Source organism: Mercenaria mercenaria, unplaced genomic scaffold, assembly GCF_021730395.1.
Source record: "Mercenaria mercenaria strain notata unplaced genomic scaffold, MADL_Memer_1 contig_165, whole genome shotgun sequence".
Taxonomy (NCBI): Eukaryota; Metazoa; Mollusca; class Bivalvia; order Venerida; family Veneridae; genus Mercenaria; species Mercenaria mercenaria.
The window spans coordinates 32,208-60,140 of record NW_026459643.1 but is presented as its reverse complement, the minus strand read 5'-3'; the positions used below and the strand labels follow the sequence as shown (position 1 = coordinate 60,140).

The 27,933-nt window shown below is 35.0% G+C and overlaps 2 protein-coding genes across 2 annotated transcripts; both read left to right on the top strand.

The window, feature by feature from the left end:
• The first annotated feature begins 67 nt into the window (after positions 1–67).
• LOC123528260 (uncharacterized) lies at positions 68–27,855 on the top strand. The gene is made up of 4 exons (XM_053532679.1): positions 68–331; positions 22,140–22,590; positions 22,843–22,914; positions 27,498–27,855. The coding sequence occupies exons 2-4, from the start codon at positions 22,204–22,206 to the stop codon at positions 27,846–27,848; spliced, it is 810 nt and encodes a 269-aa protein (XP_053388654.1). The 5' UTR covers positions 68–331; positions 22,140–22,203; the 3' UTR covers positions 27,849–27,855.
• On the top strand, positions 7,629–8,522 carry LOC128551768 (uncharacterized protein K02A2.6-like). Its single transcript, XM_053532680.1, has one exon. It carries the CDS (start codon positions 7,629–7,631, stop codon positions 8,520–8,522), a length of 894 nt encoding a protein of 297 aa, XP_053388655.1.
• Positions 27,856–27,933: the final 78 nt, after the last annotated feature.

Genomic DNA, 27,933 nt, shown 5'->3' with positions numbered 1-27,933 from the left:
ATTTTACTCAAGTAACTATGTATTTTCATAAAATCATTACGCCAAAAAGTGTATTTAAATAGAATACGCACACGGTAAGTTAACATACGTGATTTAACAAATCAGCGTAAACATGACTCACGCTTAATGAATGTTTGCAAATGTTGGACATATTTATATTCTTATATGCTTATATTATTTAAGCACTTGTGTTAGAATTAAATATTCTCCTATAAACATGAGGTAAATTTTAAACTTCTTGAAATACGTAAATACACAATTGATAAACAAAAACATGGGATGTTTGGAACTGCAAGACGCACAATGAATGGAAAAGAGAAGAATAGCTCAGGTAACTTTTCGTTGCACACATCAGTCATTTACTTGTTTTATGTGCTTGCAAGTGTAAAAATGGTTACAAAAGTGAAAGAACAGTCACACACTTTAAATGATATAACAACATATGAGCCGTGCCATGAGAAAACCAACATAGTGGGTTTGCGGCAAGCATGGATCCAGACCAGCCTAGGCATCTGCGCAGTCTGGTCAGGGTCCATGCCTGTTCGCTAACGGTTTCTCTAATTGCAATATGCATTGGAAGCAAACAACATGGACCCTGACCAGACTGCGCGGATGCGCAGTCACAATCGCACTATGTTGTTAGCTCACATGTCACAAAGTGACTGTGTGAGCTTTTGTGATCATGCAGCGTCCGTCGTCCGTCGTCCGTGCGTCCGTGCGTGCGTCCGTGCGTGCGTCCGTGCGTAAACTTTTGCTTGTGACCTCTCTAGAGGTCACATTTTTCATGGGATCTTTATGAAAGTTTATCAGAATGTTCATCTTGATGATATCTAGGTCAAGTTCGAAACTGGGTCACCTGCGGTCAAAAACAAGGTCAGTAGGTCTAAAAATAGAAAAACCTTGTGACCTCTCTAGAGACCATATTTTACATAAGATCTTCATCAAAATTGGTCAGAATGTTCACCTTGATGATATCTAGGTCAAGTTTGAAACTGGGTCACGTGCCTTTAAAAACTAGGTCAGTAGGTCAAATAATAGAAAAACCTTGTGACCTCTCTAGAGGCCATATTTTTCATGGGATCTGTATGAAAGTTGGTCTGAGTGTTCATCTTGATAATATCTAGGTCAAGTTTGAAACTGGGTCAGCTGCGGTCAAAAACTAGGTCATTATATCTAAAAATAGAAAAACCTTGTGACCTCTCTAGAGGTCATACTTTTGAATGGATCTTCATGAAAATTGGTCAGAATGTTCACCTTGATGATATCTAGGTCAAGTTCGAAACTGGGTCACATGCCGTCAATAACTAGGTCAGTAGGTCAGATAATGAAAAAACCTTGTGACCTCTCTAGAGGCCATATTTTTCATGGGATCTGTATGAAGGTTGTTCTGAATGTTCATCTTGATGATATCTAGGCCAAGTTCGAAACTGGGTCAACTGTGGTTAAAAACTAGGTCAGTAGGTCTAAAAATAGAAAAACCTTGTGACCTCTCTAGAAGCCATATTTTTCACAAGATCTTCATGAAAATTGGTCAGAATGTTCACCTTGATGATATCTAGGTCAAATTCGAAACTGGGTCATGTGCTATCAGAAACTAGGTCAGTAGGTCAAATAATAGAAAAACCTTGTGACCTCTCTAGAGGCCATATTTTTCATGGGATCTGTATGAAAGTTGGTCTGAATGTTCATCTTGATGATATCTAGGTCAGTTTCGAAACTGGGTCAGCTGCGGTTAAAAACTAGGTCATTAGGTCTAAAAATAGAAAAACCTTGTGACCTCTCTAGAGACCATACTTTTGAATGGATCTTCATGAAAATTGGTCAGAATGTTCACCTTGATGATATCTAGGTCAAGTTTGAAACTGGGTCACATGCCATCAATAACTAGGTCAGTAGGTCAAATAATGAAAAAACCTTGTGACCTCTCTAGAGGCCATATTTTTCATGGGATCTGTATGAAAGTTGGTCTGAATGTTCTTGATGATATCTAGGTCAGGTTCAAAACTGGGTCACATGAGCTCAAAAACTAGGTCACTATGTCAAATAATAGAAAAAAAACGACGTCATACTCGGTTCAAAACTGGGTCATGTTGGGACAGGTGAGCGATTCAGGACCATCATGGTCCTCTTGTTTTTCTCATGGCGCGGCTCATATGTAAAATCTTTTCACAAACGTTCGGAATGTAAAAAATAACGCTGCTCACTTTTGTCATAAAACCCGTCACAAATGTAAAATCTTTTTTTTTGGTCACAAATGTAAAAAAGTATTCCTACAAATGTAAAACTGACTTTGAAATTCGAAACTTGATGGTTAAAATTCAGAAAAGTATATGCTAATGGGCGAACACTTGCTTGTGCACGTGTGCATAGAACACAAGAAAGAATATGAAGCCGATTTGTAATAACGCGGCCTAATATCGTGGTAAATAACGCATTTCTGAAAAACAACCCTTTACATCAACATCGGTAAACGTTTGCATAATAGGATATATTTGCAAGGGGAAAGCATTTATTGAAGAAATTGAGGATTTTCAGTTTTGTTTGTTTTATTTCTTTGTTTGGTTTGGTTTAACGCCATCTTAATCTTATTTCAGTTATATCTGTTATCAAATCGTCACGGAGAACATACGGCCCGTCCAGATATCGAAAAGCGCTTTCCTTATTAAGCTAAGCGGGTGGTATTTCAGTTTTGTGCAAACATAAAAAGATGTAAAAAAAAAACTATGTTCATGTCGTTATATTCAAGCAGGTAGGTGATTTACTGGAAGTTGCATAATTATGTCTTGTTATTTCATAGCTTTAAGTCTGTACAGTGTACAGCATTGTACAGCATTGTAGACGTCACTTTTTTATTCTTTTGTTACAAGCTGTCTGTTTAAATTTATATGTTGCCTTTTCTGTCGTGGTGACAAAACCATTATACATTATCTAAAAGGAATATCACTATGGAAGTGACCTACTTTCTCTCCCGAAATTAAAAGCCCCGACAGAGTAATTGTATTGTCTCAACTACATCTGCTTATCCTTTCCAGTTATTCTCAACAGAAAGGTCCAATCATTTATAATAATAATAATAATAACAATAATAATAATAATAATGACTTTATTTATTGAGGGAACACTATTAGGCAAGCCCAATCTTCCAAATGGGCCTCAAAATTATGTACAATATTTACAAATAGATTTCAAATACAAATTTGACAATAGCATGATTACAACATTCTAAGCATATGTTATGTTGTTCGTTTTTCAGTTTGTTAAATAAGATCTTTTGAACTGCTCAAGACTGTTAGCATTTTTTACTTCAATAGGTAATGAGTTTCAGATTTTTGGTCCCGAGTATTCAAGGGATTTTCTGCACAGTTCTAAGTTTGGTTTAGGTACTTCAAGACATTTATTTGATTCTGATCTTAAATTAATGTAAGGATTATGTACAAATTTAAATTTACTTTGAAGATAGGATGGAATAAGATTGTTAATTGATTTAAAGACTAAAATTGCTTTCTTATAATGCAGTCGTTCATAGAATTTCATCCAGTTCAGCTCTTTAAACAAATCTTCAGATGGAAAATCAAAACATTTATCAAGGATGATTCGAGCTGCTCTTTTTTGAAATTTTGTATTTTTTTCCATTGAGTCCCTGTTGTAATTACCTCAAATCGCAATAATCCAAGTGGGGTAAAATATAATCATTAAAGAAAAGTTTTCTCTGGGGAATATCTAGGTAGCATTTAATTCATTGTGAAAGATAAAGTAAAAAATTGCATTTCTTTAGTGTGTTATATGATCTTTCTAGCTTAACATATTATTGACATATGTACCTCATAGTTTTTCTGATTCTGTATATTCGACAGTTTCATTGTTGAATGTAAGAGGCGATGGGTTTAATATATCTTTATTAGTTCCTCATTTCAGTTGCTCCAGTTTATATTCTGTGATTTTTTGAGGTTTAAAAAGCAAAGTATAATAAATATTTCACATTTTAGGGAAGAGAATAATGCGTATGCTTACTACTTACACAAAGGACTGTACATACTGCTACACCTATACCTAAGACTTGGCCCTTTACCGGCATTTCCGGGAGTTATTTCTGCACAACCTTTTGCGCAGTTCCCGGTCAATAACTTACTGATTCTCTTTTGGTTGAGTAGTTGCAATCGGAATCGGACAAATCGCATTATTCAAAACAAACTTAATGTTAATAAATGCTTTAAGTCGATAGCAAACTGGTTGGTTTAAACCTAAGGCTAAAGGAGAAACAAACGCGATTAAAACGAAGATGCCTATTTACAAGTTTGAAGGCGGAAAGTAAAGATAGCACTACATTTAGTTTTTACTGTTTACCATATGCAAGATTTATACACGCTTTAATAAAATCTTATCTTATACTGTTGCTATATATGTACGCAATTATGGTTTGAATATCTGAACTGAAAGTGAAATATTTGTGAGAGATAAACTGAAGCTAGTTCATTACGATTTCCGCCTTACAAAAAGGAAAGAACAACAACTTTTCAGAAATTTCATGCAGTTTTCAGCTGAATGGGTGTTCTATTCTTTACCTAGAGTTAATCATGTGAACTTCTACTAAATAATCTAAGCCAACTTGATTGTACAAAAAGGATATCTCTCAATATACACGCCACTTTTCTAAGTAATCCACTTAATATCTTGTTAACTCTTGTTTATTAGAGGGGTTTCTCTATAAATATTGATGTGCTACATTATGCTTTGTTTATTAGAGGGGTTTCTCTATAAATATTGATGTGTTACATTATGTTTTGTTTATTAGAGGGGTTTCTCTATAAATATTGATGTGCTACATTATGCTTTGTTTATTAGAGGGGTATCTCTATAAATATTGATGTGCTACATTATATTTGTTTATTAGAGGGGTTTCTCTATAAATAGTGATGTGCTACTGTAATGTATTAAGACTATTGGTCAGCAAGCTGCCCACTGCTATGATAAGCCCCGCCTACTGTAACTGCCTCTCTGATACCAATATAATTGTTATGTTGTTGAATTTTAGGATTAGAATAGATTTAGTAACTATCAAAGTGACTTGTGACTTTCTAGTCTAATGACTATACAAGGTTATATCATATTAAGAACCCACAAAAAACATTACATTTTTGGCGACGAGCATGGAAATTAAAAATAGTGGCATAAAAAATTATAAATATTTATAATAAAATTTCTTCAAGAATCAAGACTGATCTATTCTCTCGAGATGGCTACCAGAAGATTGGACTTGCCAACACCAAAACCATTTAAAGTTTTGGGACAAAACACTAATTTATCAAGCACGTGGGACAACTACATGAAAAGATTTGAATATTATTTATCAGCAAGTGGAATTACAAAGGATGAACAAAAGAAAGCTTTGTTATTACACCTGGGAGGAGAAGAAATACAGGATATTTACGAAACTATGACTTGTGACAGGACAACACACCAAAACACTGTGGATGCTTTAACCCGATACTTCAATCCTAAGAAAAACATTGCGTATGAACGCCATATTTTCAGACAAGCATCACAAGAAGAGCACGAAACAATAGACAATTTCATAGTAAGATTGAAAAAGCTAGCAGTAACATGTGATTATCCAGACGGATCAGCCAATGATATGATCTGAGATCAAGTTGTTGAAAAGTGCCGATCGACAGAACTTAAGAAAAAAATTCTTACGTGAGACAGATCTCACACTGGACAAAATACAATCGGTCTCCCGTGCATTAGAATTAGCGGACTTACACGTGACCAAAATGGAAGAAATTAACGACAGTCACAGGAAAACAAATTCCCAAGCAACTTATCACACACCTGCGCAGGATGAATCAACGTACAAAATTAGCAAAGCACCGTATCAACATCATCATCAGCGTCAGCATCAACAGCAACAAAAGAAAACACGGAAACAGTACCAACCAAGGGCACGACCAACACAGCAACCTTCTAAATTCATAACCTGTTATCGTTGTGGAGGCACAGGGCACAGTGGCCATGAGTGTATGAAATCGCGAAATATTGTGTGCCATAAATGCAAAAAGTTAGGTCATTACGCAAATATGTGTAAATCAAAGAAAGTAGAAGTGCGTTTAGTGGATGATGAATTCTCAGAGGATTACACATTTCAATTAAACACACAAAATAAGTCTCCTCATGTGAATGTAGAAATCGAAGGAATTGAATGTTCATTATTAATCGATTCTGGATCTAGTGTTAATTGTTTGGATCGCGCTACATATGAGAAAATAAGATCAGGTGATACAAAAATTTCTAGTTCTCAGTCAAAAATCTATCCTTATGCGCAATCAAAGCCAATCAAAACGATTGGAGTAGCAGAGTTCAATGTGAAAATAGGTGGAAAAGTTATAAAATTGAAATTCCACATAATTGATCGCGTATGCACACCATTACTTGGATTTAAAAGTGCAGTTGATCTTGGATTATTAAAATTCGATGTCAGTAGTGTTATCGTAGAAGAAAATAGTGTGAAAGAAATAATTTCGGAATATGAAGATAGATTTCAAGGGCTAGGGAAACTGAAAGATTTCCAGCTCATTGAATATCAATAAGGATATTAAACCAGTCGCGCAACCTGCCAGACGTATTCCATTCAAAATGCGTGAACAAGTGAAACAACAAATAAAACAACTTCTGGATCAGGACGTCATAGAAAAGGTCGAAGGTGCCACACCATGGACATCACCATTACTTTGCGTGCCAAAACAAAATGGTCAAATTCGTCTTTGCGTAGATATGAGAGTCGCGAATACAGCTATCCAGCGAGAACGTTTCCCACTACCAAACATAGAAGAAACACTGGAAGAACTTAACGGAGCACGATACTACACAAAACTTGACTTAAATATGGGCTATCATCAAATCGAACTGGATGAAGAGTCGAGAGAAATTACAACGTTCGTTACAAACGAGGGACTATATAGATATCGTAGACGACTCATGTTCGGGGTATCGTGCGCACCGGAAATATATCAACGCATTCTTCAGCAGACAATACAAGACATACCGAACTGTAAAAATATATCCGACGACATCCTAATATGGGGCGACACAAAGGCAGCACATGACAAAACATTGCGAGATGTTTTGCAACGTCTTAGAGACAAAAATTTGACTCTGAACAAAGATAAATGTGACTTTTGTAAGACAAGCATTGAATTCATGGGACATACACTGACATCAGAAGGTCTCAAGCCACAACAATCCAAGATCCAGGCTGTTTTGGACACAGAACCACCACAGAATGTGAAAGAAGTGAAATCCTTCTTAGGACTAGTAACATATTTTGCGAAATTTCTGCCAAATTACGCAACTGTATCTGAACCAATCAGAAAATTGACAAGGAAAAACATTAAATTCGAATGGGGACGCGAGCAGATAGAAAGTTTCCAAGAACTTAAGGACTTACTCACAAGTGCTAGTGTCATGGCATATTATAATCCAAACGCAGAAACGACAATCACGATCGATGGATCATTGTTGGGTTAGGTGCTATACTTGCTCAAAAACAAAGTGATGGACACTTTAGACCTGTGGCATATGCTAGTAGAACATTGAATCAAACAGAAAGACGATATTCCCAGATAGAAATCGAAATGTTAGCATGTGTAGTGGGTGTGGAAAGGTTTCGAACCTATGTCTATGGACAACCATTCAAGCTACTCACAGATCACCGCCCATTGTTGAACATCTTTAAACCTACACACAAACCGCCAGCACGTCTAGAACGTCTACTAATGAGGTTACAATGCTACAATTTCACAGTAGAACATCAGCCAGGAATCTCCAATCCAGCCGACATTCTCTCAAGGTCAACATTCAATAAAGAAAAATGTGAAATCTCAAACATTACCGAGAAATATCTAGACTATGTATGTGAAAATTCAGTGCCAAAAGCCATGACCTTAGATCAAATTGATAAAGAATCATCTCAGGACAAATTCACACAGCAATTAATCAAATGCATAAATCATGACAAATGGCCGAAAGCTGAAGAATTCAAAAGATTCTTTAAAATTCGCAGAGAACTGTCTACTCATAACAATATCGTATTACGTGGAAATAGAATAGTTATTCCACAGGCTATGAGGGGTCAAGTGTTAAAAATAGCACATGAAAGTCACCAGGGAATTGTAAAGACTAAACAAATGTTGAGAGAAAAAGTGTATTGGCCAGGTATTGACTCAGAAATAGAGGAATTAATTAGGACTTGCGAACAATGCCAGCTAAACTCCGCTCCACCAAAACAACCAACAATCACACCTACGGAATTACCAGACCGCCCGTGGCAAACTGTAGGGATGGACCTTACAGGACCGTTCCCCGGGGGAGAACATATTCTTGTAGTCATTGACTACTACTCCAGATTTCCAGAAGCAGAAATCATCAAAAATACATCATCAAGAACAGTAATAAATAAACTGATGCGCTACATTATGCTTTGTGCTACAACGCACTTTGCCGAGGCAGTAAGTCCTCAGTTTAATTAAATGGCTTAGTGCAGCGATATTGCATAACAAAAGCTCAGGGATGTTTTACGCAGTATCGAATATAATTGGCTTAAGGTATTGGACCCCTAATAGTAAAGATTTATAAATTACATTTTCTTGGTATATTCTTATGGTTGACCATCTTTCGCACTTTGTTGCAAATTTTAAACAACTTTTACCGTGCCGTTTTTTTGTAAATTTTGTATAATTTATGGTATTTCCTTAAGCTCAAGTAGAGACAAATTTCAATGTGATGGCCACTGTTTTAACGTTTGCTGAGAATTCATTATAGCATTAATTTTGATAAAAGAAATATCAAACTATTGTTAAACAATGATAAAACAAAAAATAAAACTATAAATATTATTTTTAATGAGACAGAATTCTAACTCTAAGATTGAAAAATTAAGGTCGAATCCTCCGGGTCTGTTTTGAATTTTGCTCACTTCATTCAAAAATAACCTTAGGGCAGAAGTAAAACCAACCAGCATTTCTTCCTAAAATGTAATCTAAAGAATGAAGGCAAAATAGAGAACTGTTACCGCATGTAACTCAGTATTTTTAGCCCACCATCATCTGATGGTGGGCTATTAAAATCACTCCGCGTCCGTGGTCCGTCCGTCCGTCATTCCGTACGTCCGTACGTTAACAATTTCTCGTTATCGCATCTTCTCAGAAACTACTGGGGGATTTTGACCAAACTTTGTCAGAATGATGTATTGGTACCCAAGTTGTTTACCCTGAAAATCAGACTGGTTCAACAATTTATGAGTGAGTTATAGCCCTTTGTTCATTTTTAAAATTTACATAGATTTATATAGGGAAAAACTTTGAAAACCTTCTTGTCCAAAACCAAAGAGCCTAGGGCTTTGATATTTGGTATGAAGCATAATCTAATGGTCCTGTACCAAGATGAATCAAATTATGTCTCTGGGGTCAAATATGGCTCGCCCTGGGGTCATATGATTTATATAGATTTATATAGGGAAAAACTTTGAAAAACCTCGTGTCCAAAACCACAGGGCCTAGGGCTTTGATATTTTGTATGTGACATCATCTAGTGGTTTTCAACTAAGATGGTTCAAATTATACCCCTAGGGACAAATATGGCCCCGCCCTGGGGGTCATATGGTTTACATAGACTTTTATAGGGAAAAACTTTGAAAATCTTTTTGTCCAAACCACAAAGCCTAGGGCTTTGATACTTGTAATGTAGCATCATCTGGTGGTTCTCTATCAAGTTTGCTAAAATTATCCCCCTAGGGTCAAATATGGCCCCGCCCCGGGGGTCACATGGTTCATATAGACTAATATAGGGAAAAACTTTTAAAATCTTCTTATCAACTACAACATTCAAATTTGGACCACATGTATATTTTTGAATGGCAAGATGAACCCTGGCATGGGTTTACCTTGATTTTGACCTAGTGACCTACTTTCACATTTCTGTAGCTACAGCCTTCAAATTTGGACCACATGCATAGTGCACTGGAAAAAACTTTGACCTTGATTTTGACCTAGTGACCTACTTTCACATTTTTGAAGGTACAGGGGTCAAAATTTGGACCATATGCATAGTTCCGTGTTTCAAAATGAAATTTGCCATTGAATTTGACCTAGTGACCTACTTTCACATTTTTGAAAATACAGGCTTCAAATTTGGACCACATGCATAGTTTTGTGTACTAAAAGAACTTTGACCTTGACATTGTCCTAGTGACCTACTTTCACATTTTTGAAGTAACAATCAAATTTAGACCACATGCATAATTTTGTGTTTTGAATTGAAAATTGACATTGATTTTGACCTAGTGACCTACTTTCACATTTTCTCAAGCTATACAGCCTTAAAATTTGGACCACATGCATAGCTGTGTGCACCAGAAAACACTTTGACCTTGACATTGACCTAGTGACCTACTTTCACATTTTTTGAAGGTATAGGCTTCAAATTTGAACCACAGGCATAGTTTCGTGTTCGGAAATGCAATTTGACCTTGATTTTGACCTAGTGACCTACCTCCACATTTCTCAAGCTACAGCCTTCAAATTTTGACCACATGCATAGTTTTTTGTATTGAACAAATTTTGACCATGACATTGACATTATGACCTACTTTCAAATTTTTGAAGGTACATGCCTCAAATTTGGACCACATTCATAGTTTTGAGTTCCGAAATGATATTTGACCTTGATTATGACCCAGTGACCTACTTTCGCATTTCTCAAACTACAGCCTTCAAGTTTGGACCACATGCATGGTTTTATGTACTGTAACAAACTTTGACCTTTACATTGACCTAGTGACCTACTTTCACATTTTTGAAGGTACAAGCATCAAATTTGGACCACATTCATAGTTCTGTGTTCTGAAATAAAAATTGACCTTGATTTTGACCTAGTGACCACTTTCACATTTCTCAAGCTACAGCCTTCAAATTTGGACCACATGCATAGTTTTGTGTACCGAAACAAACTTTGACCTTTACATTTACCTAGTGACCTACTTTCACATTTTTGAAGGTACTAGCTTCAGATATGGACCACATGCATAGTTTTGTATTCCGAAATAACATTTGACCTTGATTTTGACCTAGTGACCTACTTTTGCATTTTTCAAGCTACAGCCTTCAAATTTGGAGCACTTGCACATTATTGTGTACCGAAACAGACTTTGACCTTGACATTGACCTAGTGACCTACTTTCACATTTTTGAAGGTACAGGCTTCAAATTTGGACCACATGCATAGATTTGTATTCTGAAGTGAAATTTGACCTTGATTTTGACCTAGTGACATACTTACACATTTCTCAAGCTACAGCCTTCAAATTTAGACAGACACTTGCATAAGTTTGTGTACCAAATTAAACTTTGACCTTAAGATTGACCTAGTGAAATACTTTCAAATTTCTCAAGCTATAGCCTTCAAACTTGATGCACAGCGTAGTTTTATGTACAAAGGACTCTGTCCTTGGAATTGATCTAGTTACCTACTTTCACATTTCTCAAGCTACAGCTTTCGGATTTGGACCACATGCACAGTGTTGTGTACGGAAATGAAATTTGGCCTTGAGCTAGTCAATAAGTCTTGAAATTTGGAACACTCAAAAATGGCACATTGGTGGACGCCAAAATCACTCTGTAATCTATTTCCTGCTATACTGAGCCAAAAGCAAAATTTAGTTACATAATTGATTGCACATTGATGAGAAATAACATCTATGTACAATCAGTTATATGTTGCCACATGTAAATTCCTTTCTGAATCGACATTGTACCTACACAATCTTGTCACATTCACTTGTTCACCATATAAACAAGCAAATTCGATGAATTGGTATCCCCCTCCGAAAGGGCTTGAGGTGAGGAGTGGCAAAAAATATATCTGGCGAAAAGTTAAGGATGTTACTAAGAAGCAAATAATTTCATTAGTCAAAATCAGTTTAACAGAAGATGAATGCTTTTCTCGAGGGGGGTGTGGGGGGGGGAGGGGGGAGGGGAGGGGGCAGCGGGGGTGACTGAGTGAGAGTACAAAATTTCACCTGTTGATTATAAATATTGATGGAAAATTAATAATGAAAAAAAAAACTAAGTGGGGGATGGGGATGCATTATCGGGGTGGTGGGCAAGACCGAGTGGAGAGTGAGGTGGGGGAACGGTACAACTTTGCATGCTAACAAATATTCATGGAACGTTTGAAAATACAATAATAAAAAGGGTTTTTTTGGGGGGCGGACGGGGGAACAGGGGAGGGGTGTGACCAATGAAAGTTGGTGACCAGGTGTGGGTACAAAACTTCAGATGTTTATGCTAAATGCTCATGGAAAAGAATAAAAGAAGTGTAGTGAAATTCTACCAATGGGTTGGTTTGTTATGTACAAATATGTAGATTTTTAAACAATAAAGGTCAATAACTCTAAGGAAAATTGACCAATTGAAAAAAAATGACAGGCATCATCAAAGTATGTTGGTTCATATGTCTGTCAAGTTTTATGAAATTCTACCAGCTTGTTACTGATAAATGTCTGCAGACGCGGATTTTTCATTAAAACAAGGACAATAACTGTAAGGGAAGTTGACCAATCCGATAAAAAAAACTTGACGGGCATCATCGCAGTAAGTTGGTGCATGTTTATTCTAGTTTTATGAAATTCTACCTGATAGTTACTGAGAAATGGCTGCGGACGACATTTTTGGGTATTTTTCCTTAAATCAAAGGCAATAACTCTAAGGGAAATTGACCAATCCAAAAAAAAAAAAAAAAAAACTTGACGGGCATCATCGCAGTATGTTGGTTCATGTTTATTTCAAGTTTCATGAAATTCGACCTTCTAGTTACTGAGAAATGGCTGCATACGGACGCACGGACGGACGGACGGACTGACGGACAGACAACGCCATTGCGATACCCGCACCCGATTTCATCGGCGGAGGATAATAAACATACTTAACTTTGATGCAAACTCTACATGAGTGCTAAAACGTATAATGGAAAACGAAAGCAGTGTTACTGTTTCTCACTTACTGTGTTACTAGGTATCAACGACGGAGATTTCACTTGAAGAAGACGAAAGCGTACACATTAAACATAAAATATGTGGAGAGATTAACAATTTTAAATCATGTATTAGGCAAGAGATGATAAAATGATGTATTAAGCGCAATATCAAACAGTAAAACAGCCTAAAATGACCAGAGCAAGGGGAGACATGTTCCAAACACGTTGATACGCGATAGTGATTATGCGTATGTGTCTAGAGATTTTGTTCAGCCATAAGACATCGTTAATATAGTTTTATTGGGAAGCTTGTATGATTCCGTATCCGCATCTTTATTAATAACCTAGATGTTAAGAACAATTCTCTGTAAGAACCAAACAATCGAAGAAGGCGTCAAAAATTCATAGTCTCAGAATTACTTCATATTTGCACCCTATATGAAGAGTTAAGGGTTAAAAAAGATATAAATCAGCCCTTGTACCATTTAAACGGAAAAACAATACTTTTTGCGATGACTGGCAATTTCTGAGAATCAATGTTTACTTGGTTGTGTTATAAATATGTGTTTGCATTGGATTTGCATACTTGCAATGCTTAAATAACATACTGCGCTGACATTTATTTTTCTCCCCTTTGTCCTTTTTATCTCATTTGTTCATATACTAAGAATTTCTCTTGTACTCGCCCACTTGTCGGCCTCGGCATCGGGGTCGCCGTCTGTGTCGTCGTTGCATTCAAGTTTTATTGTAAGCTTATCAATTTCACTATATCTTCTTACCTATCAGACCTGGGTTCAATTATTTTCAAAAGTAATTTATTAATTACAATTAAAATAGAAATGCTTCAATTAAATTACATTTATAATTACTTGTTTTTACAGGTGTAATTAATTAATTACAATTATTTCAAGGAAAATAATTATTTTTTTATTTATTTGGCAATATATTCACAAATTGAATCATGATGTTAATATCAAAAACATATTAATGATGCAGATTGATAGGTCCTTATTAAATTTAGAAACAGTTTTGGCATTTTCCTTTAAAATTCCCACTAGTATCCTTCGGTAATATAAAATGTTTTAACTTGCTAGAATTCAAGTTGTGTGGACAACAATCAAATGTGAAATGTCAAGAAAATTCATATATTCAACTAATATTATATACCCTGCATTGGTGAACATCTAGATTGTGAGCACTTCTTACTTACCCACTCTGTACAATTGATGACATCAAATGCTCTTCCTTAAGGCTGCTTATACTACTAGTTATTGTAATTAAATGCCCTAATATTCATCAAGGGTCTAGTAATAGTTTCAGATTCATATCCAGGTTACATTAATACCTTTTTTTAGATGACCAGCAAGTGTGAAATTTATATCCAAAGATGATAACAGCTACTGCAAAATAACATATATTTTTGCCAATACAGTGCATTCGCGATGCTACGAATCGCAATTTAACGAAATACCGGTATACTACGAAAAGGTGTTGTGGTCCCGGCTGCTTTCCTTCTTATTTCTATGTAACAAACGGTCGTGGTTTTACGAAAATGCGATTTTACGAAAAATGCGCTCCTACGAATGTATTGTTATGTCCTTAAAGCCTGTTTTCAACTTGTTTTAGTTGCGATTTTAAGAATGTATCGTCTAAGTTTTCACACTTTCCATAACGGCGTGAAAATGCTTTAGAGTTGAAAGTGTCACTATCATTTAGCTGGGCGTAAACAGTGATTAAAGTGTGAAAACTTAGTAATTAAATTCGAAACACATATGATATACACTATGCACAAGTTAGTGGTTATTTTTTTCTCCTATAATTATCCGATCGGATGGCACACAAGTCGCACTTGCTTCGACATCTATACGTCTCAAACAATCACTGCATAAAGAAAATAAAACAATATTTAAGTCCTGATCGTCTGTATATTGTCGTTTTATTATACCAAACAATTGGTAAAGGGTAGCTGAGGGTATCGGAATATGCAATTGCGATGTTTCCTCGTGCAACAATGTACCCTGTATATGTTTTATATACAGTAAATAAAAAGTGAAGAAAAAAAAAACCCGTTCTACATTCTACATACGATCTGAGTTCAGATTCGAATAAAATTTGTAGTAAACCCAGATGTACATATAAAATTGGTATACATGTACTTCGATACGAAAATCACATGTTTAAATATCACGGGTTACGTATATAGATATTAAGGTGCTATATAGCGAAATTTCCTATGCTACGCTCGAACGAAAATGCGATATTACGAAAAAATAGGACGGTCCCTTGGCTTTTCGTAGGATCGCGATTATACTGTATTTAATTGTCATATATGTTTGTAACAGTTTGCTACATGTAATTGAAGAGTAATAGAATTTAATTGACAATTATTTTGCATTTGTTCGGATTTTAATTAATTAATGACAATCAAAATAATTGAATTTTGTCTCAGTTATTAATTATTTTCAATTAATTGAAAAACTGTAATTAATTATAATTTATTAAATTATAATTGTAATTGGACCCAGGTCTGTTAACCAGTAAATCTATTATCATCAAACCTCAGGTATAGAAGGGTATAGGAAAGGATTAGAAATATGGTAATTTAATGACACATAACTTAAAGGTCAGTACCACTGGGGCCAATAATAAATAGTGTCGGTAAAAATGTATTTTGGAAGCGGTAGAATCTCATTAGCATTTTAACAGACCTATCATTCTCAAACTTCACATAAAATTCGACAGTTTAGGGCCAGGTACCTCGCAGGTCATAATCACTGTGGTCAAGAAAATGTAATAGTGCTGGTTAAAGTTTAAAAGCAAGCTTTTTACTCACTCTATCTGCTGTCCCTATAGTCACTAAATATCTCATAACGATTGATTAATAGTTAAAATGTTATGGCACACAGCACAATTTAGTTAAGACACATAATGTTTTCTATAATAATAATATGAATGATGATAATCATTACATTTTATTCATGGAAGGTATGAAAAATAGATCAGTACAAAATACAAATGATTCATCTTAAGTTTAATTGGGCATTCTGAACAATAGCAACAACAACAACAACAACAGTAAATCGGTTATCTAATGTAATAATAAGATTAAGTGCATTTAAGCAAGAATATTCAAAATCGAGATGAACATTTAAAATAGGTGGACGGTTCATCGTTCATCATCCTGCGTAAATAGCTTAAATTATGCATCCTCTCCTCTGCAAGTACTGAGCGGATCTATACCAAATATTTTCAGTAAATTCAGACTATGACATTCAATTCACAATAAACGATAATTTATTCTTTGAAACACTTCTTATGGAAATTCGAGGTAAGACCATAGCTTATAGTAGTCATAAAAATAACAAGCAGATACCCAGGAAAAAAGGTTAATTACAGAAACTGAAAATACGCAGATTTTGTCAGATTCAGATGAGACTTTATTGGAGGAAAAGAAAAAAAAATACAAGAATTAAGAAAAAGAAAATTAGAAGGATCACTCATTCGTTCAAGAGCAAATGGATTTTAGAAGGTGAAAAGCCCTCAAATTATTTTTGTAATTTTGAAAATAGAAATTTTGTATCAAAACATATGAATTCCCTGTATTCTAGTTCAGGCGCACTCTTACAGGATCAAAATGATATCTTATTAGAGACTAGGAACCATTACAAAAAACCTATACAGTTTAAGAAAATACAATTGATGTAGACCTAAACGAACTGTAAAGTAACTACCAAGTGAAAAAATTGTCCGAAGTAGAACAAATGAGGGTCACTTGACACAAGAGGAGATGCTTTATAGCTTGAAGAACATGTCTAATAACTCATCCCCTGGTCTTTCTGGTTTCACAGCGACATTCTATAAAGTCTTTTGGATTGATATAAGTACATTTTTTGTAGGGTCAATGAACTACTCTTTTGAAAACGGAGAACTATCAATAACACAAAAGCAAGGAGTATTACATGTATTCCAAAAGGTGATAAAAATAAATTATTGTTGAGAAACTGGAGACCTATTTCACTGTTAAATGTTGGAAACAAAATCGCTTCTGCTAGTATAGCAAATAGAATGAAAAATGTTCTAGATACAGTGATAAGTGAAAACTAAAGTGGCTTTTTGAAAGGGAGATTTATTGACGAAAACATTAGACTAATCTAAGATGTAATGAGCTGTACACAAGAACAAACTATCCCAGGGATGCTACTCTTGGTTGATGATTTTGCAAGAGCGTTTGATTCTGTATCTTGGAAATTTATGTATAATGTTCTAAGGTTTTTCAATTTCGATGGTGATTTTCTAAAATGAATTCAGGTTTTTTTACAAAAATATCCAGTCTTGTGTAACTGTAAATGGTCATCTATCTGAATGGTTCTATGTACATCATGGCTGCCGCCAAGGAGATCCTCTGTCTCCTTATGTATTCATTCTTTGTGCTGAACTACTTTCTATTTTAATAAAACAAAATAAGAACATAAAAGGAATTAAAATATTTGATCAGGTTTTTTTTTACTGTCACAATATGCCGATGACACTACAGTTTTGTTAGATGGTTCGGCAAAGTCACTGAGAAATACTGTAAACATGTTAAAGTTCTATGCAGAAATTTCAGGTCTACATGTAAATGTAGATAAAACTAAATCAGTCTGGATTGGTGCTTTAAGGAACAGTAATAACCGTATTTGTTCAGATTTATTGTTGCAGTGGGAAAGTACCTTTAAGTTGTTGGGAGTAAATTTTACAACAGCCTTAGAAGAGATTGTACAATTGAATTTTGGCCCAAAAATTGAAGAAATTAAAACTCTATTGACAATTTGGTCTAAAATGAGTTTAACTCCTATTGGAAAAAATGTAGTTTTGAAAACATTAGCACTACCAAAAATTAATCATCTTTTTGCTAGTCTTCCTACCCCCCTCACGTGATATAATAAAAGAAATAGAAAATATGTTCTTTAGGTCCTTGTGGAATAATAACCCAGATAAGGTTAAACGAGATACAGTAAAACAAGACTTTAAAGTGGGAGGCTTAAGAGTAATTGATGTTAAAAAGTTCATAATGGCCATAAAATGTTCATGGTTTAGAAGGTATTTGACCAGTAACTCCTCTTATTATAATTTAGTTAGTAGCATGTATCCATGGATTCATTCTATTGAAAAATATGGCACACATTTTTTACAAATAGAAGTTTTCAGAAGTTAAAAATCCATTTTGGAAAGATGTTTTCTCAGGAATACACCAGTTGCTTTTTGTAAAGACCCCAGCAAATTGGGAAGATTTTCTTTCAGAACCCATTTTTAATAGTCATCAATTTCATATAGGCAAGAAGCCTTTCTGTTTTAGAAATTTTATTTGTAAAGGTGTCTTTTTACTAAATGACTTTATAGGCACAGACGGAAATCTGCTATTATTTGATTTGTTTCAAGAAATGTATGAAATAGAAGGAAACAATTTCTTGTTATATAATAATATTGTATTGGCAATCCGAGCTTAATTACAAACCTTGCATGATCCACATAAGGCGAAGAAGGAAAACTTTCCATTACAACCCCTTTTGTCTAAAGTTATTCTTAAACAAAAACAGGGATGTAGATTTATGTACGACTCACTTGTGGTAACAAAACACAAACTGGACAAATACTGATACTGTTTCCAGATGTACTTAACCTTGTCCTTATCTCATGTAAATCATATATTTGTTCATGTAAAATTAAAAAATGCTTTGCCAAACCTGGAAGAACTGAAAAAGTGTATTAGATACTTATTTAATGTAAATAAATACAATGCAGTTAAAACTCTTAAGTTACAAAGTTTTGAAAGTCAATGGAGACATTTCCTCCCGTTGATAGATTAGAAATTCTTTGAAAAGACATTGTTGTGGTTACTATTATACCGGATTTATATAAATGCTCATTCTTTCTACCTTTTATGCGCTTATATCAAAAGATTAAAGTTAAAGCGCTTCTATATTGTTTGTATCAGTTTAAAAATAGGTTGCCCACTCCCTCAAAATAAACACCCAGTCACACAGATAGAAGACTCACGCGCTAACCCCCTTGTCTTTCTATTTTCTTTTCCTTTCTATTTTTATACCCCACCAAACGAAGTTTGGGGGAGGGGTGTATATAGGAGTGAGCTTGGCGGTCGGTCGGTCCGTCGGTCCGTCGGTCTGTTGGTTTTGCATGGTTTCCGGATGATAACTCAAGAAAGGCTTGACCAATTTAAATATTTTTTGGTACACAGGTGTATCATCAAAAAATACAGGTCCAGTTTAAATTTGGGGTCAGTAGGTCAAAGGTCAAGGTCACAGTGACTCTGAACATTTAAACGGTTTCCGGATGATAACTTGAGAACGCTAGGGCCTAGGATCATATATTTTGGTGCACAGGTGTAACATCATGAAATGCAGGTCAGATTCGACTTTGAGGTCTGTAGGTCAAAGGTCAAGGTCACAGGGACTCGGAACAGTTAAATGGTTTCTGGATGATAACTTGAGAACGCTTGGGCTTAGGATCATAAATTTTGTTACACAGGTGTAACATCATGAAGTGCAGGTCAAGTTTGACTTTGAGGTCTGTAGGTCAAAGGTCAAGGTCACAGTGACTCGGAACAGTTAAATGTTTTCCGGATGATAACTTAAGAATACTTGAGCCTAGGATCATAAATATTTGTACACAGGTGTAACATCATAAAATACAGGTCAAGTTCTATTTTGAAGTTAATAGATCAAAGGTCAAAGTCACAGTGACTTGGAACAATTAAACGGTTTCCGGATGATAACTTGAGAATGCTTGGGCTTAGGATCATGAAAATTAATAGGGTGGTTGGTTATGACCAGCAGATTACCTCAAATGATTTTAGAGATCAGTAGGTCATAGGTCAAGGTCAAAGTGACCCGGAACATTTAAACAATTTTCGGACAATAACTTGAGAATGCTTGGGACTAGGATCAGGAAACTTAATCTGGAGGTTGGTCATGTCAAGCAGATGACCCATATTGATTTTGAGTTCCAAAGGTCAAAGGTCATTTAAACCTTTTACGGACAATAACTTGAGAACGCTTGGGCGGAGGATCATGAAACTTCATAGGGAGGTTGATCATGACTAGCAGATGACTCTATTGATTGGTCAGTTGGTCAAAGGTCAAGCAAGTTCGACTTTGATATTATCTTAGTTGTGTGACAAGGCCATATTGTGGGGGTATAATTCGTCACTCCTGTGACAACTCTAGATTTTCTTGGTGTATTTTTTTCTCCTGGAGTACTCCTATTGTATTGTATTCAAGATATTTCAGTAGCAACTAACAACTTTGTCTTACAAACTAGATTCTGTTACCTTTGGCTGTTTTTTTTTCTCTCTCTCTTTAACTCGTGAATACTTTTTATTGTCTAAACAAACTGAAGATACTTATATTCACTGTACTTTATAACATGACCACTGGCAAAATATTTTTTCTTAATACATAATCTTAGAATGGGTTAGGTAAATTAGAAAAGGCCTGATTAAATTGTTATTTAGAATAAGAAATATTACTTTAAGGATAATTTAAAATTTTAAAAAATAAAAAATAACAAACTTTGTCTTATATTATTATTTTTAGCTTTTTAACACAGCCCTACAAATGGAAACAACTTAGTCAGAAAGTATGTATCATTAATACCAGCTTTTATCTCCCTTCAGTTAGCTTGTACTGTCTATAAGTAAGAATATCTATAATATTAAATAATATCTTTGCTGGCAATAGAATATTCACGACGACTGTTATTGTTGTTATTCACTGACTTTGTCACTATGTATTATGTGCAGTTACCTGTTTGTAATTCAACATATCATGCTATCGATTTACTGAAATATTCATGCTTTATTATGTGAAGATGTAAAAGGTGTTTCTCTGGAAATAAATTATAAATTATAAAATAAAAAATATTTTCAGTACAAAATTTGCTTAGACCTCTCTATTAGGTTTGTTTAAATGATGCCGTTTGATTCCTGTTCAGGGCCTCCTCATATTCATATAAAATCAAAAATGTTAGTCAAATGATCATAGAGTCCATTCAATATTATATTTAAGAGAGTTCTGCTTCAGCCGGTTCTAGAGGGTGTGAGAGACTGCTGCATATTTCATTATCTCTCATGAACAGACTCCATCAAACTGAGTCTACTTTTATTCTCTATTGCATTATTTGCTTCCAAATGATCTTTTTACCATTTTTATTCATCAAATCTAGCATCCTCGTGTTGCGTTTCTGATGTCTGCTTAATGGATTTGTTCGGTTCTCTTTTAGGGACTATCAATGCTAACACTAGAATTATCCTTAATCAGTTTCCATTTCTCGTCACTTTATAGATTTTACAAAATTTTGTTCCTAGCGTTCCGTATGGATCTTTGTTAAGTTGTTTGAGTGGTTCCGCTTGACCTTTAGTGGCCGCCAGAGTTAAACTTTCTTCATTTGAACCACTTGAAATTTATCAGCAGCATCCCTAAAGTTCCTCGAACAGGAACATTTATACAAACTTCAAAGACATATCAAAGTTGCGGTCCAAGATGGAGGTTGATTTTTTTTAACTTGTCGACTTGTAAAATTGTTACGTAAAAATCATGGCCATCATAGCTGAAAACAGAAAACTTGAGCCTCTCCGAGGAAATTTCACGTTGTATTTTGTTTAAAGTTTACTAGTCAGAAGCGCCTGACCGGGTTAAGAGATTGTTTCGCTGTAATGAATTTTGTGTTGCATTCTACAACGATTACATTAGACGTTTTTGTTGTAGTACGGGTTCAAAAGACATGTTGTCTGTAAAAATATACTCTACAATATCTATCCAATTGTGTCCGATGATGTCTGTCTGTCAATAAAATGAGAATGATATTATGGAAATAAGAAGTTGTTAAAAGAATTGTTCATGTCACGCAGTGACTAAATTCTCAGATCTTATAAACATCCGTCGGACTTGGCTTATCCAAAATTTATTTTAAAAAAACTTCCCCACTGTGCCAGTCTCTGGTTCATATAAATCAAGTTTATATTTCTTGTGTTGTTATTAAAGCCTGCCATTTGAGCGATATGTCAATATTCGTAAATTTAACTCATTAAAACCTGCCTAACCATTTTCTTACTTTGACAGTTTTGAATCACACGTAGCGGCATCTATAAAGAGACAAGTAAAGGAAGTGTAACATTTTGTAAATATGGCAACAGCCCAACCATTACAAGACCGAGTTCATCTGTTTCGTCTCCAAACTCTTATTATAGATGGAGGCACTACAGTCATAAGGAATATAATTCATCAAAAGAGCTCCAATGTTCCGTTTAATGTGTTTCTTAGTCATGAAAAGAGAGCAGTAAAAACACTGAGGAGCAAGAATACAATAACGAAAGCACAGTACAATCTGCTGTATCCACAAGGTGGTAATCTTCCTTCTGTCACTGACATCGACCTGACTCTTGCAACATGCCTGCTGAGAAATCTAAATAGTTTCGGGCTAAACCCTAACTATAACTGGAGTGCAACACCGCAGCAAGCTGACACTTCCGTTGAGGCAGACTTATGTCGTCTTAGAAATACACGAAATGATGTAGGTGTTCTTAACTCTATTTACTTTGTTGTTTCAGGAAAATAGTTCCCATACTTATTCTTCAAATCTTACATTGAAAGGTACCTTTAAACATGCTTAATATCAAATGAAAGTATAAAATGCTCGTAACTTTCTTTTTTGTTTCTGTTGGAATAAGACGTATATAACTTATAACTTGTCAATGATAAAATGTTTAACAAATAAAACGTTACATGACAGCTTTAGAAGATACATTATCTTTATTTCTTTCAGATAGCGCATATGGCGACTACAACCGGAATAGACCAGGCAACATTTCAGATCAAGTGGAAGGAAGTCGAACAGGTAATAGACTTACATTGTTTCTTATAGCAAGTAGTAATCTCTTTGTTTCTCTTACAACTTATTGTTTTACTAACATCACCGAAGTCTTCTTTTAGACGCCTTGCTGATTGCTCCGGTTTGGTGTCGTTTTAAAGTGAAAGAGTCAAGGTTTTATCTTAATTTTTAATATTTTATATTATTGTTTAAAATAAAACATTGGCTTATTGGTTAAGATTTTGTCTGCTCATATGAGTTCAGGACTCTGGCCTGGCAAACACAAATACTAGTATGCACCCATATAATATTCATGTCAGCAAAAAAAGCTGTAGCCTTTATCTTCAATATTTCATTCCAAGTGATCATGTATTGTGCCAATTAGCCAGGAAGTCGATAACACAAAATAATAGAAAAGTAATTGAGATTTGAAGAAGTAAGTAGCTCGGTACTTGAGTTACTTTATAATCATTCAGATATGTTAAATATTGTCCATGTTTAAACCGAGGGATAAATGTAAATTTTCAGAATCTTTAAAAAGCAATTATGACAGTATCTTCCTTATCTAAAACATAGAACTTTGGAGCAGGTGATACGTTATATTTCACACTTTTTCTAATTGTGTAAGCGTGATTTGTCATAAGCTTTATTGTTTCTATTTCAAAACTAAATATAATTTACTGTACGTACAATTATATATATTTGCACAATATTCAGTTTTCCCCGTTTACATATTCCTATAATATTGCTATCATTATAGAAATAAATCAGAAACATAAAGCTCAAATAAAAAAGAATTTATCCATTGGCAATCCATTTTTTGGTCTATGCCTCCACGGTTACATGTGGGATACAAAATGAAACTATACAGTAAAAAACAGCTTTTAATTGTTTTATTAGCTAGATGACGACTGATTTATAGAATTAACCAGCAGTTAGGCCTTGTTCCCCCTTTAAAGCTCAACAGCAATGTGACATACTGATTTAAGGAAAATTCTGGGAGATGGGTAAAGTAAGATCACAGGCAAACGGCAAAGGATCAGTGTGTTTTCACTTAGAAGGGATTGATTTCCACATTTCTTTAAGACTTACTACTTTTTAGCTCTCCTAAGCATAACGTGCACTAAGTGAACATTTCATATTGCTGACTACCTGTTGTCTGTTTGTTCTCTTTCAACAGTTTCTTCTTCTTAAAAGATCAACATCTGATACTACCTTACCAGTCATACTTAAACAACAATTCATAAGAGTGTTTCTTGGGGATATTTTGAAGGGGAGACGGGTTGTTCTTTTTGGCTATATCTTTTCCTAGACATTTGTCCTCGGTTTTTTATAGGATTCTTTCAAGTCTAAATCATTTATACACTGACACAAAAACAAAAAACATTAAAAGGTCGGTAGCTTCAAAACAGCACCAGATCCGCAAAGGGTGTTCTATTCTGATTGAAATCATGCTATTCGATAAATTTCACTTGAGATAAATAACTTTTTATGTGATGACGCCATCCGACTGACTATAAATTTAAATCAAACTGAAAGATGATTTCTATGCAAGTTCATATGATGTCACTGGCGTATTGAAAAGGAAAATCATATAAACATACAATGTATATAAACGTATATAATCGTCCAAAATACTAAGAGGTGAAACTCAAATTGCATGTATGAAATGGTCTGTAAGAAATAATATGCACACTGCATACGTAGCTGCAATGATAATGCTTTTAGACCTAATTTTTATTACTTAAACTTAGATACACAAATATGATGAAATAATATATGGAATTAACACAAACAAGAAGGCCAAGATGGCCGTAGCGTAGATCGCTCATCATAATGACCCAGTCGCTCATCCTAATGACCCAGTTTTGTCACCTAATGACCCAGTTTTAAACTCGTCTGAGTTTTCAAGGAGATAAATATGATGGACAAGTTTCATAAAGATTGAAAAAACATGTGTCCTCTAGAGGGTAATCAAGATGTGTCTTCAAGTTGGTCTGAGCGAGTTTTTGACCAAACCTAACCGAATCATTAACCTGTCCAAGATTTTATGGAGTCAAATATTCTGACCAACTTTAATAACGACTTGACCAAAACTTTGACCTTTTGCGTGTAAAGAAGCTTTATTTTTCATTTTACATAGTAACCTAGAATTGATGCCTCATTACCCAGATTAAAGCTCATCGAAGATTTCATAAAAGCAAATATTCTGACAAAGTTTCGTGAAGATTAAAGCCAAAAGCGGCTGCTACATTGTAAACACGTGTTTAAGCTTTTGACCTAGTGACAAAGTGTTTATCTAATTTGACCTAAATTTTTTTTTCAAGACTTATGATAACATAACAAACAATCTGACTAAATTTGATAAAGATTGAATAAAACATGTGTCTCCTAGAAATTAAACAAGCTTTTCTGTGATTTGACCTGGTCACCTAAATTTAGACTCAACGTGACCAAGATAAAAAAAAAGATAAAAATCATCTGAGATTTTAGAGACAAATATGTATTTTGACCAAGTTTCATGCACATCAAATGAACAAACTTTTGAGCTAGTTTTTGATCCTATTAAACGTAGTTTTTAACTTGGCATAGGCATCAACAGGATAACCATTCTGACAAGTTTCATAAAGAAAGGGACATAAATATGAAGATTATAAATGTGCATGATAATAACAGTTTAACCTTTCTCAAAAATTATAAAACAGAAAAAGTGGAAACTTCATAGGTCGCTCAACATGACAAAAACGAAACTGATGCAGGCTCGGTTTATTTGAGCCTGTTCATGAACGGTTGTGGAAATGCATACTACCGTCCATGCCCTCTAGCCCCGGGTTGGGCAGAACTCTACATTTACACATGCTAAAAGTACAAAAAGCAATTTAGAGACATCCGCAGATGTATTCAAACGGCGATAGTGAACATGGAACCTTCAGTGATACACGGGTTGTGGCGTGTAATTCTATAAACAGCGGCGTTTGGTCCCCGGATAAAAAATGGGTTTGCCCCAAACGAGAAAACAACGGGCAGAACTAAACAAAGTGGAATTTAGAAAAGAGATCTGAGGTTATAGAGCCTGCATATCACATGAACTGTCAAAAGACAAAATTAAAAAGCAGGCATCATATCCAAGGGGTGATCATACAATACCCAAGGCTATGAAAGCGAGAGTATTGGAACCACCCTGGCCGAAATGGTCATGCTGAGAAACTAAACAGTACCATTAACACGACATATAAGTCGTACTAAACGAACGAAAATACTCTCATTCTTTAAACACATTTGCCGCGTAGATGTATGTTCTGGCTTATCTTTTGTAAAAGCCGACTTAATAATCTTATATTACGGAACATTAATCAGTCAACATGGAAACATGATTTGAAATAGAATATATGTTCCACCTCTCCGAACAAGCTTTGTCTCAGTGAAAGTTTTCCACTGAATTCGAACATATTTGCATAATATTTCTCCTTTATGAATATGAATAACTAATTAGACGGTTTACATCAGATATTGTGTTTATGGTACATGTAAGAGGTCGTCGTGGCAGTGTGGTTATGATCATTGACTTAGACTCGCTTGTCCACAACGCAGTTCAAAACCTAGTCTGCTTGTAGAATTTGTTCATGTGAGAAAACATCTTGTTAGTTAACGTTGTACGAGGTGGGTGGTTCTACCAAGGTGTTTGTCCGTGACTGAAAGAATGTCCAGAAGGCTACATAGGATGATCCTCCACCATCAAAAGCTAAAATGTTACCAAATGACCTATAAATGTGTTGGTCTGACACTACGCCAAACAAAGAAAATATGCAACAGCGAAAGCAACAAAAGGCGGCCGTATATGCGACGTTACTTACAAAGATAAGAATTTTCATACAAAAGCGTTTGTATTTCTTTAAAGTTCATATGTGTGACAGAGCTTTTTCAACAATGGGTTTTCCCGTAAGAACTTTAGAATTACATCAATGTGTTTTTGCAAAACATCTACTTTCACTGTCATCTTACGTGCACTAGTTTTGCATGAAATGCATTTACTACAATGTCACTCTCATTTCAATAATAAATGTTATATTTTGCAATTATTAATACTGAGATGTTCGTCTGCGAAGTAACCTGTACTAAAATTGACCTTGACCCTTGACCTGGAAATGTCTCACAGGATTCAATATAGTATTTCTCGATTTGACATAGTGTTTAGCATTGTGTAGTCAGTAGTGAGTTAACTTTCAAAGGTCACTGTGTGAATGTACATAGACAGACTAAAATAAATAGGTCAACTTCGAGTAGAAATCACTTTCGTTAACATTATATCTCATATATCAATTTTGATCTTAAGCCATCAAGATTTAATGTTAAAATCAATTTAGGACTATAAATATAACCAACAAGAGTATATAATGGTTTACGGTTTACTTCGTGTCAAGAAAACCCTCATTTGACATTTGATCTCGTACTGTCCAATAGGTAACACTCAGTGACCTACCGTTAAGTTCATGTCTAGTCCTTATGATTTCTTGTTTCTAGTATCTAAGCACTTACACGAGTGCAAAAAGGCAGGCACACAAATCATATAAGTGGTTAATACAAAGGAATGTATTTGTTTCATCCCGCAGGTACTTCTCAGACTGAATAACTCTGTTCCAAATGCGATTCCCAATCTTCAACAAGAGCTTGACGAGTATAAAAACAACCCTCTTGATCCAGAGGCTGAGGAAAAAATAGAAGAAGAAATAGAAAAGTTGCAAGAAATGGAGAAAAACCTCGAAATTGAAGTACAGACTGTAAAAAAGGAGTTTGAAGATGTTAAGGGAAATGTTAAAGGAGTAGAAGAAGATGTTGCTGCTGCACATAGAAAGATTGAAGAGTTGAAAGTGCGAACAATAACAGGTGGGAATTTACCTTTAGCCTTTTTAATACACGCGTTACGTGTTCGATATGTACAAAAAATCTGTAAGAAATCATAAATCATTAAAATGCTGCAGAAGGTGAGTAAACACCTACTTGCACATTTGTTTGAGTGCATATATTTCTGTGAATGAATTAACCAAA